Below are 13,041 nucleotides of genomic sequence, written 5' to 3'. Positions count from 1 at the left end.
TGTGTAAATAATATATAGAGAGAGATTATTTGAGTATTTTTGATCATTTAAATTAACTACTCTATTCCCATTTTAAACCATAAGAATATTTTTATTAGAAAATGGAAATGTCTTTATTTTTCAACCAATTGAGCAATTTGAAATTCTTGTCTTTTTTGCACTATGGATACATAATCTTCTCATTTGTTTGAAGAAATTTAGAAGAATTTGTGAATAATGATTGGTTTTCTCTGAGCCACACAGAAATTAAATAATAAAAGAAAAGGATTTTCTTTTTTTAATTGAAGAAAATTACCCTGAAAGTTATGGGAAATGAAGTAGGGAGAGCCTGGAGGCAGAGAGAACAGTTAGGTTACCATTTCTATAGTCCAAACATAGAATGATTTAATTCTATTGTGTGAACAATTTTTTAGTTTAAGTTGTACCCTGATGTCTTTCCCCCCCATAATCAACTTGAACTATATCAAGATTTGTTTGGTTTGTATTTTTTAAAAAAATTGTTTGTCTATGAACTACAATTTTCTTTTTTTTGGCAAGGCAGTTGAAGTTAAATGACTTGCCCAGGGTCACACAGACAGGCAGTGTTAAATGTGAAACAAGATTTGAATTCAGATCTTCCTGACTCTAGAGCTGGTCTTATATATATACATATATATATATCTTTTTATTTTTCAAAAACATACAAAGATAGTTTTCAACATTCATACTTGCAAAACCTTATGTTGCAAATTTTTCTTCCTCTCTCTTCTGTTATGGGCCAGAACTCTGAACTTGAAACAAAAGATTCTTACAAGGTACTAAGTCAGTGGAATTGATAGAGACAATAGTTATCTAATTTAACATGGTTCAGTATGACTGATTTAATCCACAAGGAGATGTTATGGGCCAGAACTTGAAACAAAGTACTAAATGGAATTGAGGAGATAATTTTTAAATCTAGTTTAGCATTGATTTAATCCTACAACAAATAAAGTTTCCTAGTGATATAATAATTGGTTTGTACTTAGTGTACAGCATATAAGCAAGAAGCTCTCAGGGCCAGAGTAGACAAGCGTATTAGAAGCTCTCTGAGGTAAAGACAGATTCATTCTATCTTCCAACTTTGTGGTGGCTGCAAGCTGAAGCACAAACCTTTGGATTCGGAAAGATTCAGAGGGCAGAGAAGTAGGCAGGATCTCAAGCTCTCAGAACCAAGGAGAAAGATAGGCCTCTAAGAAAACTAGCGGAGCCCCAAGTGAAGGAGATAGGACTTTGAAGGAGACAATAAAGGATTTGGATTTTAACACCCGGCTCTACTTGTGTGGTGATTACCGAACTGAAACAAAGGCTGCTCCCAGAGACCCCAAGAAAATCTCACCAGAGAACATTACATTTTAGAAAGAATATTATACTCTTCACCTCCCCTGGACAGCAAGTAATCCAGCATAGGTTTTAAACAGGTGCAATTCTTCCACACATATTTCCACACTTACCATGCATGCTGTGCAAGAAAAATCAGGTCAAAAGAGAAAAAATGAGAAAGAAAAAAAACAAGCAAGCAAACAAAAACAACAAAGATGAAAATATTATATTGTAATCCACACTTAGTCTCCACAGTCTCTCTAGGTGCAGATGGTTCTCTCCATCACAAGACTACTGAAACTAGCCTGAATCACTTTATTGCTAAAAAGAGCCATGTCTGTCACAGTTGATAGTCACATAATCTTGTTATTGTGTACAATGTTCTTTTGGTTCTAGTCACCTTACTCAACATCAGTTCATGTAAGTCTTTTCAGGCCTTTCTGAAATCAGCTTGCTGATCATTTTAATATTATATTCCATTTATTATATCCCACACATTTAATATTATATTCCATTACTTAAGTCTAAGATGTAATATAATTTCTTCCCATATATATGACTATGACATTCTTTCTTTGTATAGAGGATTGCTATTACCCAAAAGATTGGTTGAAGATTATGGAATAGAAAGAACAGATTTTGGAAATCTTGGTAGTGGAATATATTTCAGTGATTCTCTCAGGTCAGTACAGTATTCTCATCTATGCTTCTCTCTCTCTCATTATCAGTGAATAAGTGAGAACCCCCTAGATACTTTACTTTTTTTTTTTTTCTGTGTTGTTTGTAAAATTTCCTCCCAAGTAACAAATGTACTGAATATGACTTTAAGTCTTTGGGCTTTTAGGTGTTTGGAGAGAGAGAGAGAGAGAGAGAGAGAGAGAGAGAGAGAGAGAGAGAGAGAGAGAGAAGAGAGAGAGAGTGTGTGTGTATGTGTGTGCCTGTGTCCGTGCCTGCACTAGTATATTTGGAGCATATTTTGGATTCCTATTTGGAGGAATGCTGTATCATCCTTTTACCCTAGATGGAAGAGTCCAAACTGCCACAGTCTTGACTCTATCATGGATCATTACAAAATCTTTTACCTGCTCAATTTTTCTAATCTGGACTACTTCACTCCTCCTTAGGAAGATTGGTGACCTTTACACTGGGGTTTCACATCCTGATGCTAGCCTTAGTACAGAAAATTTTTAGCTTGAGCACCCTGCAGCTCAGAAATTTTAAACTCAGTTCCTCAGCCTCAGCCTCCCCAGCAATAAAGAGTACAAGTAGGTACCAACAAGCCTTGCTTATGTCTTTTGTTTTCATAGATTTAGGGGGATTGGCTTTTTAATAATCTTAATTTACTATTAGGTTATTTATCATTGTCCATTGTATACATAATCAGACTAGAAGGAAAAGCTATTTTTTCCTTTATATGCCTACTTAGATTTATCTTTATTTAAACTAATTGGTTGGCAATTGGGGTAGGAGGAAATGTAGTCCAATTTAGTCAGCTCCCCCAAATCAATTTTTCTTACAATGATAATTAAGCCAGTTTTTTATAGGTAAACTACCAATGAGACTATAACTTTCTTAACTCTTAAGAAAAAAACTAATTAATTAGCCATGATTAATTAAAATTAATTGATTATAAAAATTTTCACCAATAAAAATAACCAATCCCTAGTGAACTTTCTCTGTCTTCATTCATTTATTTCTTTTTTGAGCCATATTTACTGATTATTCTAGTCTCAAAGTGAAACTGGTCATTATTGGTTGTAAAATATGAACACATTGGGTTCAATTATAGCAAAGACCTCTGTTGTTTCATTTATTCCTTAAGTTGGTGTAATCTGGTACTTTTGGATTTTTTTCTTCCAGTGTAGCTCCTTGAAAACTTCTATATGCTATGAGTTCAAACTCCACCCCTTCGTTTTGTTATAAAGAGTAAATATACCTCAAAAAAAAGAAAGAAAGGAAGGAAGAAGAAAACAGCAATTTGCTTGGATTTCATAAATTTTTTTTACTAATATAACCAAATCCATTGATAAGATGTTTACATTTTTATAATGCTCTTAAAGACATACAAAATGGCATGTTTTTTTTTTTTAACATATAGTACAAGCAATAAATATTCACAACCAAATAAAACAAATGGCACTCGATTCCTAATTGTTTGTGATGTTGCCCTTGGATGCTGCATGAATTTGCTTAAGCGAGATTTATCATTAACTGAACCACCACCAGGTTATGACAGTGTGCGTGGAATTCGGAGAACAGAACAAATCATCTCAGACTTTGAGGTATTTATACTTGGATGCATTCAGGGGATCCATTGAATATTTTTAAAAGGGTCTTTAATTATTCTAGCTCCTTGAATTAAATATGTTAATGTTGAAATTGAAACAATCTAACAAACATGTATTAACTATTCGTGACAAAAGAACACTCTACTAGGCCTTGGGGCAGATGAAAAATTTAGATCAGACACGATTTTTGCTTCAAGGAGATAGTAGAAGTAGTATTAAGTGGACTTAAAACATAAGCAACTCAGAAGTTATGTGGTCCATTTGTTTCCCTCACCCCTATTTTATATTTGAGGAAACTGAATCTTAGAAAAAGTTTTTAAAAAGGTTTGCTCAGTGATCCTGCCAGTATGGGCTAGAATGGGGATTTAAATCTGTACTCTTTCATTACAAACCCAGAACTCTCTCCATTGTATTATATTGCCTTCTAAGTTGATGAGACATGATTATACATAGCTATAATATTTGCTATTTTCTAGCAAGTGCATTAAAGGCAAAGAAAAGTGTTCTATATAAGAACTAAGAGAGAAGGACATTGTTCATTGAAGGATCAGAGAAAACTTCCTTAAGAAGGTGGGTTTTTATGCTGGAAAAATTACCCATGCATATATCTTGTAAATAAAAAGCTATGATTAAAAAAAAAAGAAGTTGAGTTTAAAGGATAAGTAGGAGTTCCACAGGTGAAATGGGGAAAAGAAGGTTAAAGAAATTATATAAGCAAAGCCTTAGAGACATAAGAGTACATTGTGTATTTAGGGGGCCAGGAAGTAATTATTTGCCTGAAACGCAAAATAAAAGGTAGTGAGATGGGGACAGGGACTTTATTTGAATATGAAATTCTCAGGTGGAGAAACTCCCTCTTCCACGTTGGTAACTTCACTCTCTTTCACCCTCCTCTTAACTTTTTATTGATGCTTTTAAAAATATATCTGTATATATCATCATAATTTCCTCCAGTATCCCTTTTTCTCTCCTTCCCAAAGAGTCATCCAGTATAACAAATAGTATTTTTGAAAGAAAAAATAATTTTAAAAAAGAGGGAAAATGTTAGTATAATTTCAGTAATTTTCTAGACACAACCAGGATGCATTTCAGAGGCAGAATTAGATCCCCCAGTCTTTCTGACTTCAAAATTCATTCTTTGTCCACTATTCTATACCACCTGGAAGGGAGCATAATATAAGGTTGGGTTGGAAAGATTTTCTTAAAAGGTATTTCTCATGCTATCTTCTTTATATCTTCAGATTTTTTTTCTATGATTACACATTTATGAAATCCACATCATCATAGGTTGACTATACTAACAGCTTACACATTTATATCCACAAATATATATATAATAAGGAAACATCTGTTACTGCGATTTTTTCCACTGATTTATTAAAGATTTTATTTTACTTGTCCTAGGATGATGAGTTTGTTGTATACAAAACCAGTCAAGTAAAAATGAAATACCTTGTTAACTTTTGTATGAGTGGAGACCGAATAAAGGACTTTTGTCCTTGTGCAAATTCTGAGTTGGAGGAAAATAGACCTGAGCTTTTAAATGATAATTCACAACTTAAAGGTAAGAGTCTCTAAGGAATTCATTCATTTTTTCAATACGTTTACAAAGTGCCTATGTTTGATAATATTTACAGAAATTATATCCCAAATCTTAGCCAGAAGTCTCTTCATTTGATAAAGGAAACCTAGAGTCTCAAATCAATGAAGTGCTAGCTTCAGCTATTCAACTATGCTGAAAAGTTTATATAATCTTACATATATACACTCAGAGGTTGGCCACTTGGTGATGAAATTTGGGGGCAATGGAGACCCACAAAACAAAGAAAACTATAAAATGGCCCTCAACTTTATGTGTCCTTTTCCCCCCTCCTTTTCCAGAGAAAGTAGCAGTGTTAGGAAACTGCTAACTTTGTTATGTTAATTTTTTGTTTTATTTATTAATGTTTGTTAATGATGTTAAGAATCATAATTTTTAGCTTTTTTATGTCTTGATTATTGGTACTTTGTTAAAAAAAAAATCTTTAGGGGCAGCTAGGTGGCACAGTCGGTCTCAGACACTTAACATTTCCTAGCTGTGTGACCCTGGGCAAGTCACTTAATGCCAATTGCTTCAGCAAAAAAGACAAAAAAAATCTTTATTCAAAATATTATTGGAAGAACTGAATCATACTAATTTTAATAATCTCATTATAAACAAAACCAAAAGACAAGAAAGTGGTTATAGGGAAGATAGAAAAAGCACTGAAGAAAATAAAGTTGGAAAAAGTAGGAGGATTAGAGTAAGTATAGCAGAGGAGGTGGAGGGAGCACAATGGTAAAGTTCTTGAAAGATTTATTTTCAAGAAATCTGAAGAAACAGAATAGACTAAGGTATGAGAAGCATGTCAGACCTGATTTCCAAAAAGGGCAACTAATTATGAATGTAATGGAATATTATTGTACTATAGGAAATTATGAGAAGGCAGATTTAAAAAAAAAAAAAAGAAAAAAAACCTGGAAAGACCTACATGAACTGATGCTGAAAAAGTGAGGAAAATCAGGAGAACATTGTGATGAGGTTTAGATTTAGGGAACCAAAATGAAATTAGTATTTCTAGTGGTCAGGTTGTTAAATGATAAGGTTTAGTGGCAGGTTCAGGGTTCAGGGAACCAAATGGAGAAGTTTGGCTTCCCTGTACCCTCTTGGGATTCGGTGAAGGATAGGGAGTTTTGGGGACTCCCTTCTGGCAGCACAGAGATTCTCTGTAAGGAATTTACAGACCCGAAAACCTAGATTGATAAAAGAGGTTTATTGTAGGGATTGGAAGTAAGGTTAAAAATCCTGACAGAAGCATAAAGTCTGGTTAGAGAAATAGGTGAGGATAAGGAAAGGATAACACTAGAAAAGAATATTATTCCAGCGGGCAGATCTATGGAAAATGGAGTTTTGCACTGAGAATGCAGTTCTCAGTGGACAGAAAGTCCTGGCAGCTGAGTAAGCCACCGAGGTTCATCTGCAAAGACCTTAGTTGATGGAAGCTCATTATATTGGTTGTCTTGGTGAGGATTGGGAAACCAGAGCAGATCAGAACCAGTGTGGGCTGGGCAATCCAAGCAAGTCAGAATGGGGGCTGGGACAACCAGAGCAGATCAGAACCAGTGGGGGCTGGAAGAGCCCAAGTAGGCTCAGATCCAGTGAGGGCTGGGACAAGCCCAGATCTCCTATTGGAATTCAAAGGGGTGCTTTTGAGCAGGATTTGTGAATCAAAGGCCCTGGCATCCTGGACTGATATGCCTCAGCTGGGAGGGGCTGAGAATCGGAAAGGAATCACAGATCAATGGACCACAACCCGCTCCAATTGTATATCATAACAGCAATATTGTGCAATGATCAGCTTAGCTATTCTCAACTAAAAAAATGATTTAAGACAACTCAAAGATTCATGATGCAGAGTGCTATCTATATGTAGAGAAAGAACTATGGAGTCTGAATGCAAATTGAAGCATACTAGCTTCATTTTTGTTGTTGTTGTTGGGTTTTGTAGCTTCTCTCTTTTGTTCTGTTTCTTATTTTACAATATGACTGATATGGAAATGTGGAAATATGTTTACATGATTGTACATGTATAACCTAAATCAGATTGCTTACCATCTTGGGGAGAGAAGTTGCAGGGGAAGAAGGGAGAAAAAGATGTGAAACCCTAAATCTTATTTTTTAAAATGAATGGTGAAAACTATCTGTATGTGTAATTAGAAAAAAAATACTAATTAGCAAAGAAAAAAATAGATAAAATGAAGGGGTTAAAAAAGGAGCAACCAAGAGAACATTCATTACTACTAAGCCACATGCTTGCTTTCCAATAAGAATAAAGTTTTTATGAGATTAATATACACATCACTAGGGAAATTCTTGAGTACATTAGAAGAGAATATTCAGGCTTTTTGCAGATGATATTCTAAAGCATAACACAGTTGACTAAAAAATGAGAATGCAGGATTCCTGTATTCTCATTTTTCAACTATTGAAAAGTATTTGATTCAGCAAAACAGCTTGTTGTCTTAAAAACTCTTCTCTGACAAGGTGCATCCATGTATATGTCTAAATTATGCAAAATTTCTTAAAATGTATAATAGAAATGATATATTTGCTGACGTTCTAATCATTTATAGTAGTTAAGGCAAAACAAAGGAAGATATATGCTTGCAAGACTGGTTGGTATTGTCATGCAGGAAAGACCCAGGGCCAACTTCAAGTTGAAAAAGGATTTCTTAAGGATATTGAGTCCCTCTATATAATTCTTTTTGCAGATGACATTGAATTGGTTGTGTCAAGCCTCATGGCTGAGATTCATAATCAGGAAAGAGTTTGTCTTTACTACCTGCTCAGGAAAAGCAAGTGAATGAAGAATATCTATTATACAGTACAAAGTTATCAGATGAATGAGCAATTTGTAGAGTTCTTCTCCCAGTATTTGTAGATAGATGTTACATTAGGCTCAAGTAGGAGGAAAATATATTCAATTAATTTTGGGTAATTAGAAAGTTACTTCTATTTGAACTTTTTCAGATACTAATACTCTTCTGGTTGTGATATATAGCCTACAGGTCATGGATACTATAATCTCCAATATCACTTTCCAAAGAATTTAAATTGTTACTCCAAAGGCCATAAAGAACCATCTAGTGGGCATGAACAAGCTGCAAGACATAACATAGGATATTGTTAAAGAGATTAATGAACTGAAAAAATGAGCTGGTCAAGTGGAAAGAGCAAGGCACAATTACTTGTATGAGAATGCTAATAAAGCCCCAGCATGATGAGCAAATCACTTGTGCTGAAATTGTAGGGGAAGGCAAACACAAATCACACAGGATAGGCTGGCATATTTGGATTGTAAAGTATATTTATTATTTGAGAAAGTATCCTCATTGATGAGATTACAGTTTTTTTTTTTAAACTTCTTCTGATACTTCATGAAAACATAGAAATAGCCAATCAATAGAATGCAAGCTCTCACAACTTCTACAAAACAAAAAGTTTTATGTACTAGACTGATAACAAATCATATATCTATTTTAGACAAGTTGGGGGAAGCTTATCACCAAGATGGCCAACATATAATAAAGTTGTTCAGTCCAACTTTGAGAAAGTAGCAGATCTGTATCTTTATTAATGGAAGGAGTATTACATGGCAGTACTCCAATAACTAAAATATGACTTCCTTTATATCTGCAGAGAACTTGCTCCTCCTTCTACTTAATAATTATGCTTAAAATCTTAGGAATAAGCATTTCATTTTTTTCATGTTGTATTAGGTTACTGAAATTTAGTAGTGGATTCTGAATTTCCTGTCTGGAAAAACCTTGGGCTATTTAAAAATCAATCAAACATTTATCAAATATCTATTTTGTGCTAGCCATTCTGTAAAGTAATGAAGATAACAGATGTGTGAGACAATTTTATCCAAAATTAAACTCTCAGAGCTGTCTCAAGGTATAGAATAAAAGCTTTATTTAGTATCTCACGAGAGCTAAGTGTGCATCCAAACTCTGAGCAAAAAGGATGTGTTCAGAGACAGGAGAGAGCCGCCACCCAATGCCCACTTGCAACTTTTATATAGAGCATTCCAAGATAAAGCCTCAATGCACCCCCAGTACCCCACATATACATTCTGATTGGTTATATAGGTTATGTTCCCTGATTAGGAACTGGAATGTTGACAGGTTATAAACCTTTCTTTCCCCCCACTACATGATTTTCAAAAAGCCAAAACTTAGGCCTACAGGCTTTATCTATTTTAGTCAGTAGTTATGAGAGATCTTCACTTCAGCTACTTGCACTCAGAGAGATAAAAATGAAACATTCCCTACTCTCAAAGAGCTTACACAATGGGGAGCAAGGGAAGGTTGCATAATGTGTGTGTGTGTGTGTGTACGTACATATATACTAAGTACATAATAAATGCCACATAGTTCAAAGGGGAAGTCCTGGGCAATTGGGAGGAAAGGGTTTGAGAAGGTGAGCTTAAAGGTGGTGCTTGAACTGAGACTTGAAATAAATTTTGTGAGGCAAAGGTAAGAAGGTAAACAGCCCACTGAGAAAGAGAGAAGAGATGGAGAGTGGAGAGTGGAGTAGCAGGAGCAGCAATTTCCGGCTACTTGGACTAACTGAGAAAGTGTACAATTAGGAAGCGTTAATGCAGGTTGGTAGAGAAGTTGAGGTCACGTGGGGAAGTGCATTAAATAGAAGTTTATATTTTATCCTAGACAAAGACAAGAGAGCTTACCAGAGTTTATTGAGTCATGGAGTGACAACATCAGATTTATATTTAATAAAAATTATTTTGGCAACTTCTTTTTGCAAGATAGATTGGAACAGGACGAGATTTGAGGCAGAGAAACCAATTAGGTCTTTCTAATAGTCCAAGGTCAAAGGCAAAGATATCAGGCTTATATGGAAATAGATCCATTTTGTTTATATATTGGCTTAGAAAACCACAAATTAACTTTATATTGTGTTGTATTTTTATTTATTTTAAATATTTAATATTTAAATACAATTTTGCTTTAATCTGATTTGGTTCCCTCCAGAAGATTCTGGCCTATGGGCTTCAAGACTTACATCTGTGAGAAGGGGACAGAGATAAAAAGTTGTGCTGAGGAACAAGTAATTGCAAGATTTGGCAACTGATTATATGTGTAGGGTGAGGAAAAAACTAAGAGGAAAAGTATGTCAAAGAAGATGCAAAACAGGGAGATCCAAGAGTACATACCTTCAACAGAAACAAAATTTTAATTTAAAGAGCGTGGGTTTGAAAGGAACAATAATAAGTTCTCTTTAGGGAATGTTACTTTTGAGACTGCTGTGGGAACATTCAGTTTGAAATGTCCAATAAGAAGTTGGTGCTGCAGGAGTGAACCTCAGGAAGGAAACTCAGATTAAATACATAAATCTGGGAGTCTTCAGCAGAGAGGTGGTAATATAACCTATGAAAAATAATGAGACCAGTAAATGAGACTGTGTAGAGAGAAAAGAAATATGCATCATATATACTTATATATATTTCTATGTAGCTATAAAGGACAAACATATCTACATACTTGCTTATCACAAATAAATATTCAAAAGTTTCTATAAACAATATTTGAAAGTTATTTACCATAATGAATTTAATAAGATAAAAATCAGTGATTTTATCAGCTAAGGAATGCCCTGTGAGCTGAGTATGATTTAGTGAATAAGTTGTGAGTTGCCTTGAAAATTTTGTGGATTTTTTCTATTTATTTATGATTTTATTTTTTCCAATTACATTTAAAAATAATTTTTAATATTCATAAAACTTTGAGTTCAAATTCTTTCCCTTCCTTCCTCCCTGTCCTTATCACCCCATTAAGAAGGCAAGCAATTTGATATAGGTTATATACATGTAGTCATATAAAACATTTCCATATTGTGAAAGAAAACCTAGACCAAGACAAAATCCTCAAGAAAAATAAAGTAAAAAAGTATGCTTTAGTCTGTGTTAAGACACCATCAGTTCTTTTGCTAGATGATGGATGGCATTTTTTCATCATGAATCCTTCAGAATTGTCTTAGATCATTGCGTTGCTGAGAATAGCTTAGTCATTCACAACTGATTATCTTACAATATTGTTTTTACTTTGTATATAGTATATTTAACTTAGCATCAGCTCATGTAAGTCTTTCCCAGGTTTTTCTGAGAGTATCTTGATTTTTTAAAAAAAAATTTCTTTTTTTTTAATTAAAGCTTTTGATTTTCAAAACATACGCATGAATAATTTCCCAACATTGACCCCTGCAAAACTCTGCATTCTAAATTTTCTCCCCCTCTTCCCATCCCCTTCCCCAGATGGAAGCAACCCAATATATATTAAATATGTTTAAAATATATGTTAAATATGTACACATATTTATACAATTATCTTGCTGCACAAGAAAAATCAGATCAAAAAGGAAACAAATGAGAAGGAAAACAAAATGCAAGCAAACCATAATAAAAAGAGTGAAAATGCTGTGTTGTGATCCACAATCAATTCCTATAGTCCTCTCTCTGGATGTAGATGACCCAATGCTCCTGTGATGAGAACTGGCCTCAATCATCTCATTGTTAAAAAAAAATGTTCATCATTTCTTATTTTTTATTTTTTATAATAACTTTTTATTGACAGAATCCATGCCAGGGTAATTTTTAAACAACATTATCCCTTGCACTCGCTTCTGTTCCGATTTTTCCCCTCCCCTAGATGGCAATCATCATTTCTTATATCACAATCACATGTCACAGTTCAGCCATTCCCTAATTGATAGGTGTCCTCTCAATTTCATATAGATTCTTTTCCTATTTGTTTTTGTTTTGTTTTGTTTTGTTTTGTTTTGTTTTGTTTTGTTTTGTTTTTGGATACAGACCTGGTAATAATCAAAGAATATGCAAGGTTTTAGTTCCTTTGGGCATAGTTCCAAATTGTTGTACAGAATGGTTGAATGTTTCACAACTCTACCAACAATGCATTAATGAATAATTTTTCTCTTTCTTTCCTTGTTTTCTTGTGCTTTTTTGGCAAGACAATTGGGGTTAAGTTTTTTGCCCAGGATCACATAGCTAAGAAGTGTTAAGTGTTTGAGGCCACATTTGAACTCAGGTCTTTCAGACTACAGGCCCAGTGCTCTATTCATTGGACAATCTAGTTGCCCCAAATGTCTCATTTTTCCAACATTTCTTCTAACATTTGTCAATTTCTTTTTCTCCTATCAGCCAATGCAATAGATATGAGGCAGTACCTCAAAATTATTTTAATTTGCATTTCTCCAATCAAAAGGAGTTAGAATTTTTTTCAAATGGCTACAACTAGCTTTGATTACTTCATCTGAAAAATGTTCATCTTTTGCTCATTTATTATTTGGGGAAGGACTCTTATTTTTATAAATCTGACTCAGTTCTCTATAGGTTTGTGAAATAAGGCCTTTGTCAGAGAAACTTGCTCCAAAATTTTTTTCTTATTTACTATTACTTCCCTTATTTCCCCCATACTATTTCCCTCCATTTTCTTTGTTACCATAGTAACTTTTACAATCAGGATTTTTTTCTTTTCATTTTCCCAGTTTATTTCTTGACTTTTAACTCTTTGTTAAAGTGAAATTCTGCTTTCTGGGTGGGGCATGCAGTCCAAGCTTCAGGGATTTTGTGCAGCAGTTTTCTTTTTTTTTTTTTCTATTTTAAATTTTTATTTAATAATTACTTTATATTGACAGAATCCATGCCAGGGTAATTTTTTTACAACATTATCCCTTGCACTCATTTCTGTTCCGATTTTTCCCCTTCCTCCCTCTACCCCCTCCCCTAGATGGCAAGCAGTCCTATATATGTTGGATATGTTGCAGTATATCCTAGATACAATATATGTTTGTGCA

At 34.1% G+C, this 13,041-nt stretch overlaps 1 protein-coding gene across 4 annotated transcripts in view; it reads left to right on the top strand.

Moving 5' to 3' along the window:
• PARP4 (poly(ADP-ribose) polymerase family member 4) overlaps positions 1 to 13,041 on the top strand; it is a 135,908-nt gene that overhangs the window by 29,183 nt on the left and 93,684 nt on the right. For all 4 annotated transcript variants that reach the window (XM_051986616.1, XM_051986615.1, XM_051986618.1 and 1 more), the window contains 3 exons: positions 1,925 to 2,023; positions 3,440 to 3,623; positions 5,034 to 5,193. In XM_051986616.1, the coding sequence (XP_051842576.1) occupies positions 1,925 to 2,023; positions 3,440 to 3,623; positions 5,034 to 5,193 (443 nt within the window). The remainder of the gene's footprint in view (positions 1 to 1,924; positions 2,024 to 3,439; positions 3,624 to 5,033; positions 5,194 to 13,041) is intronic.

Source organism: Antechinus flavipes, chromosome 3, assembly GCF_016432865.1.
Source record: "Antechinus flavipes isolate AdamAnt ecotype Samford, QLD, Australia chromosome 3, AdamAnt_v2, whole genome shotgun sequence".
NCBI lineage: Eukaryota > Metazoa > Chordata > Mammalia > Dasyuromorphia > Dasyuridae > Antechinus > Antechinus flavipes.
This window is presented reverse-complemented; position numbering and strand designations above follow the sequence as displayed.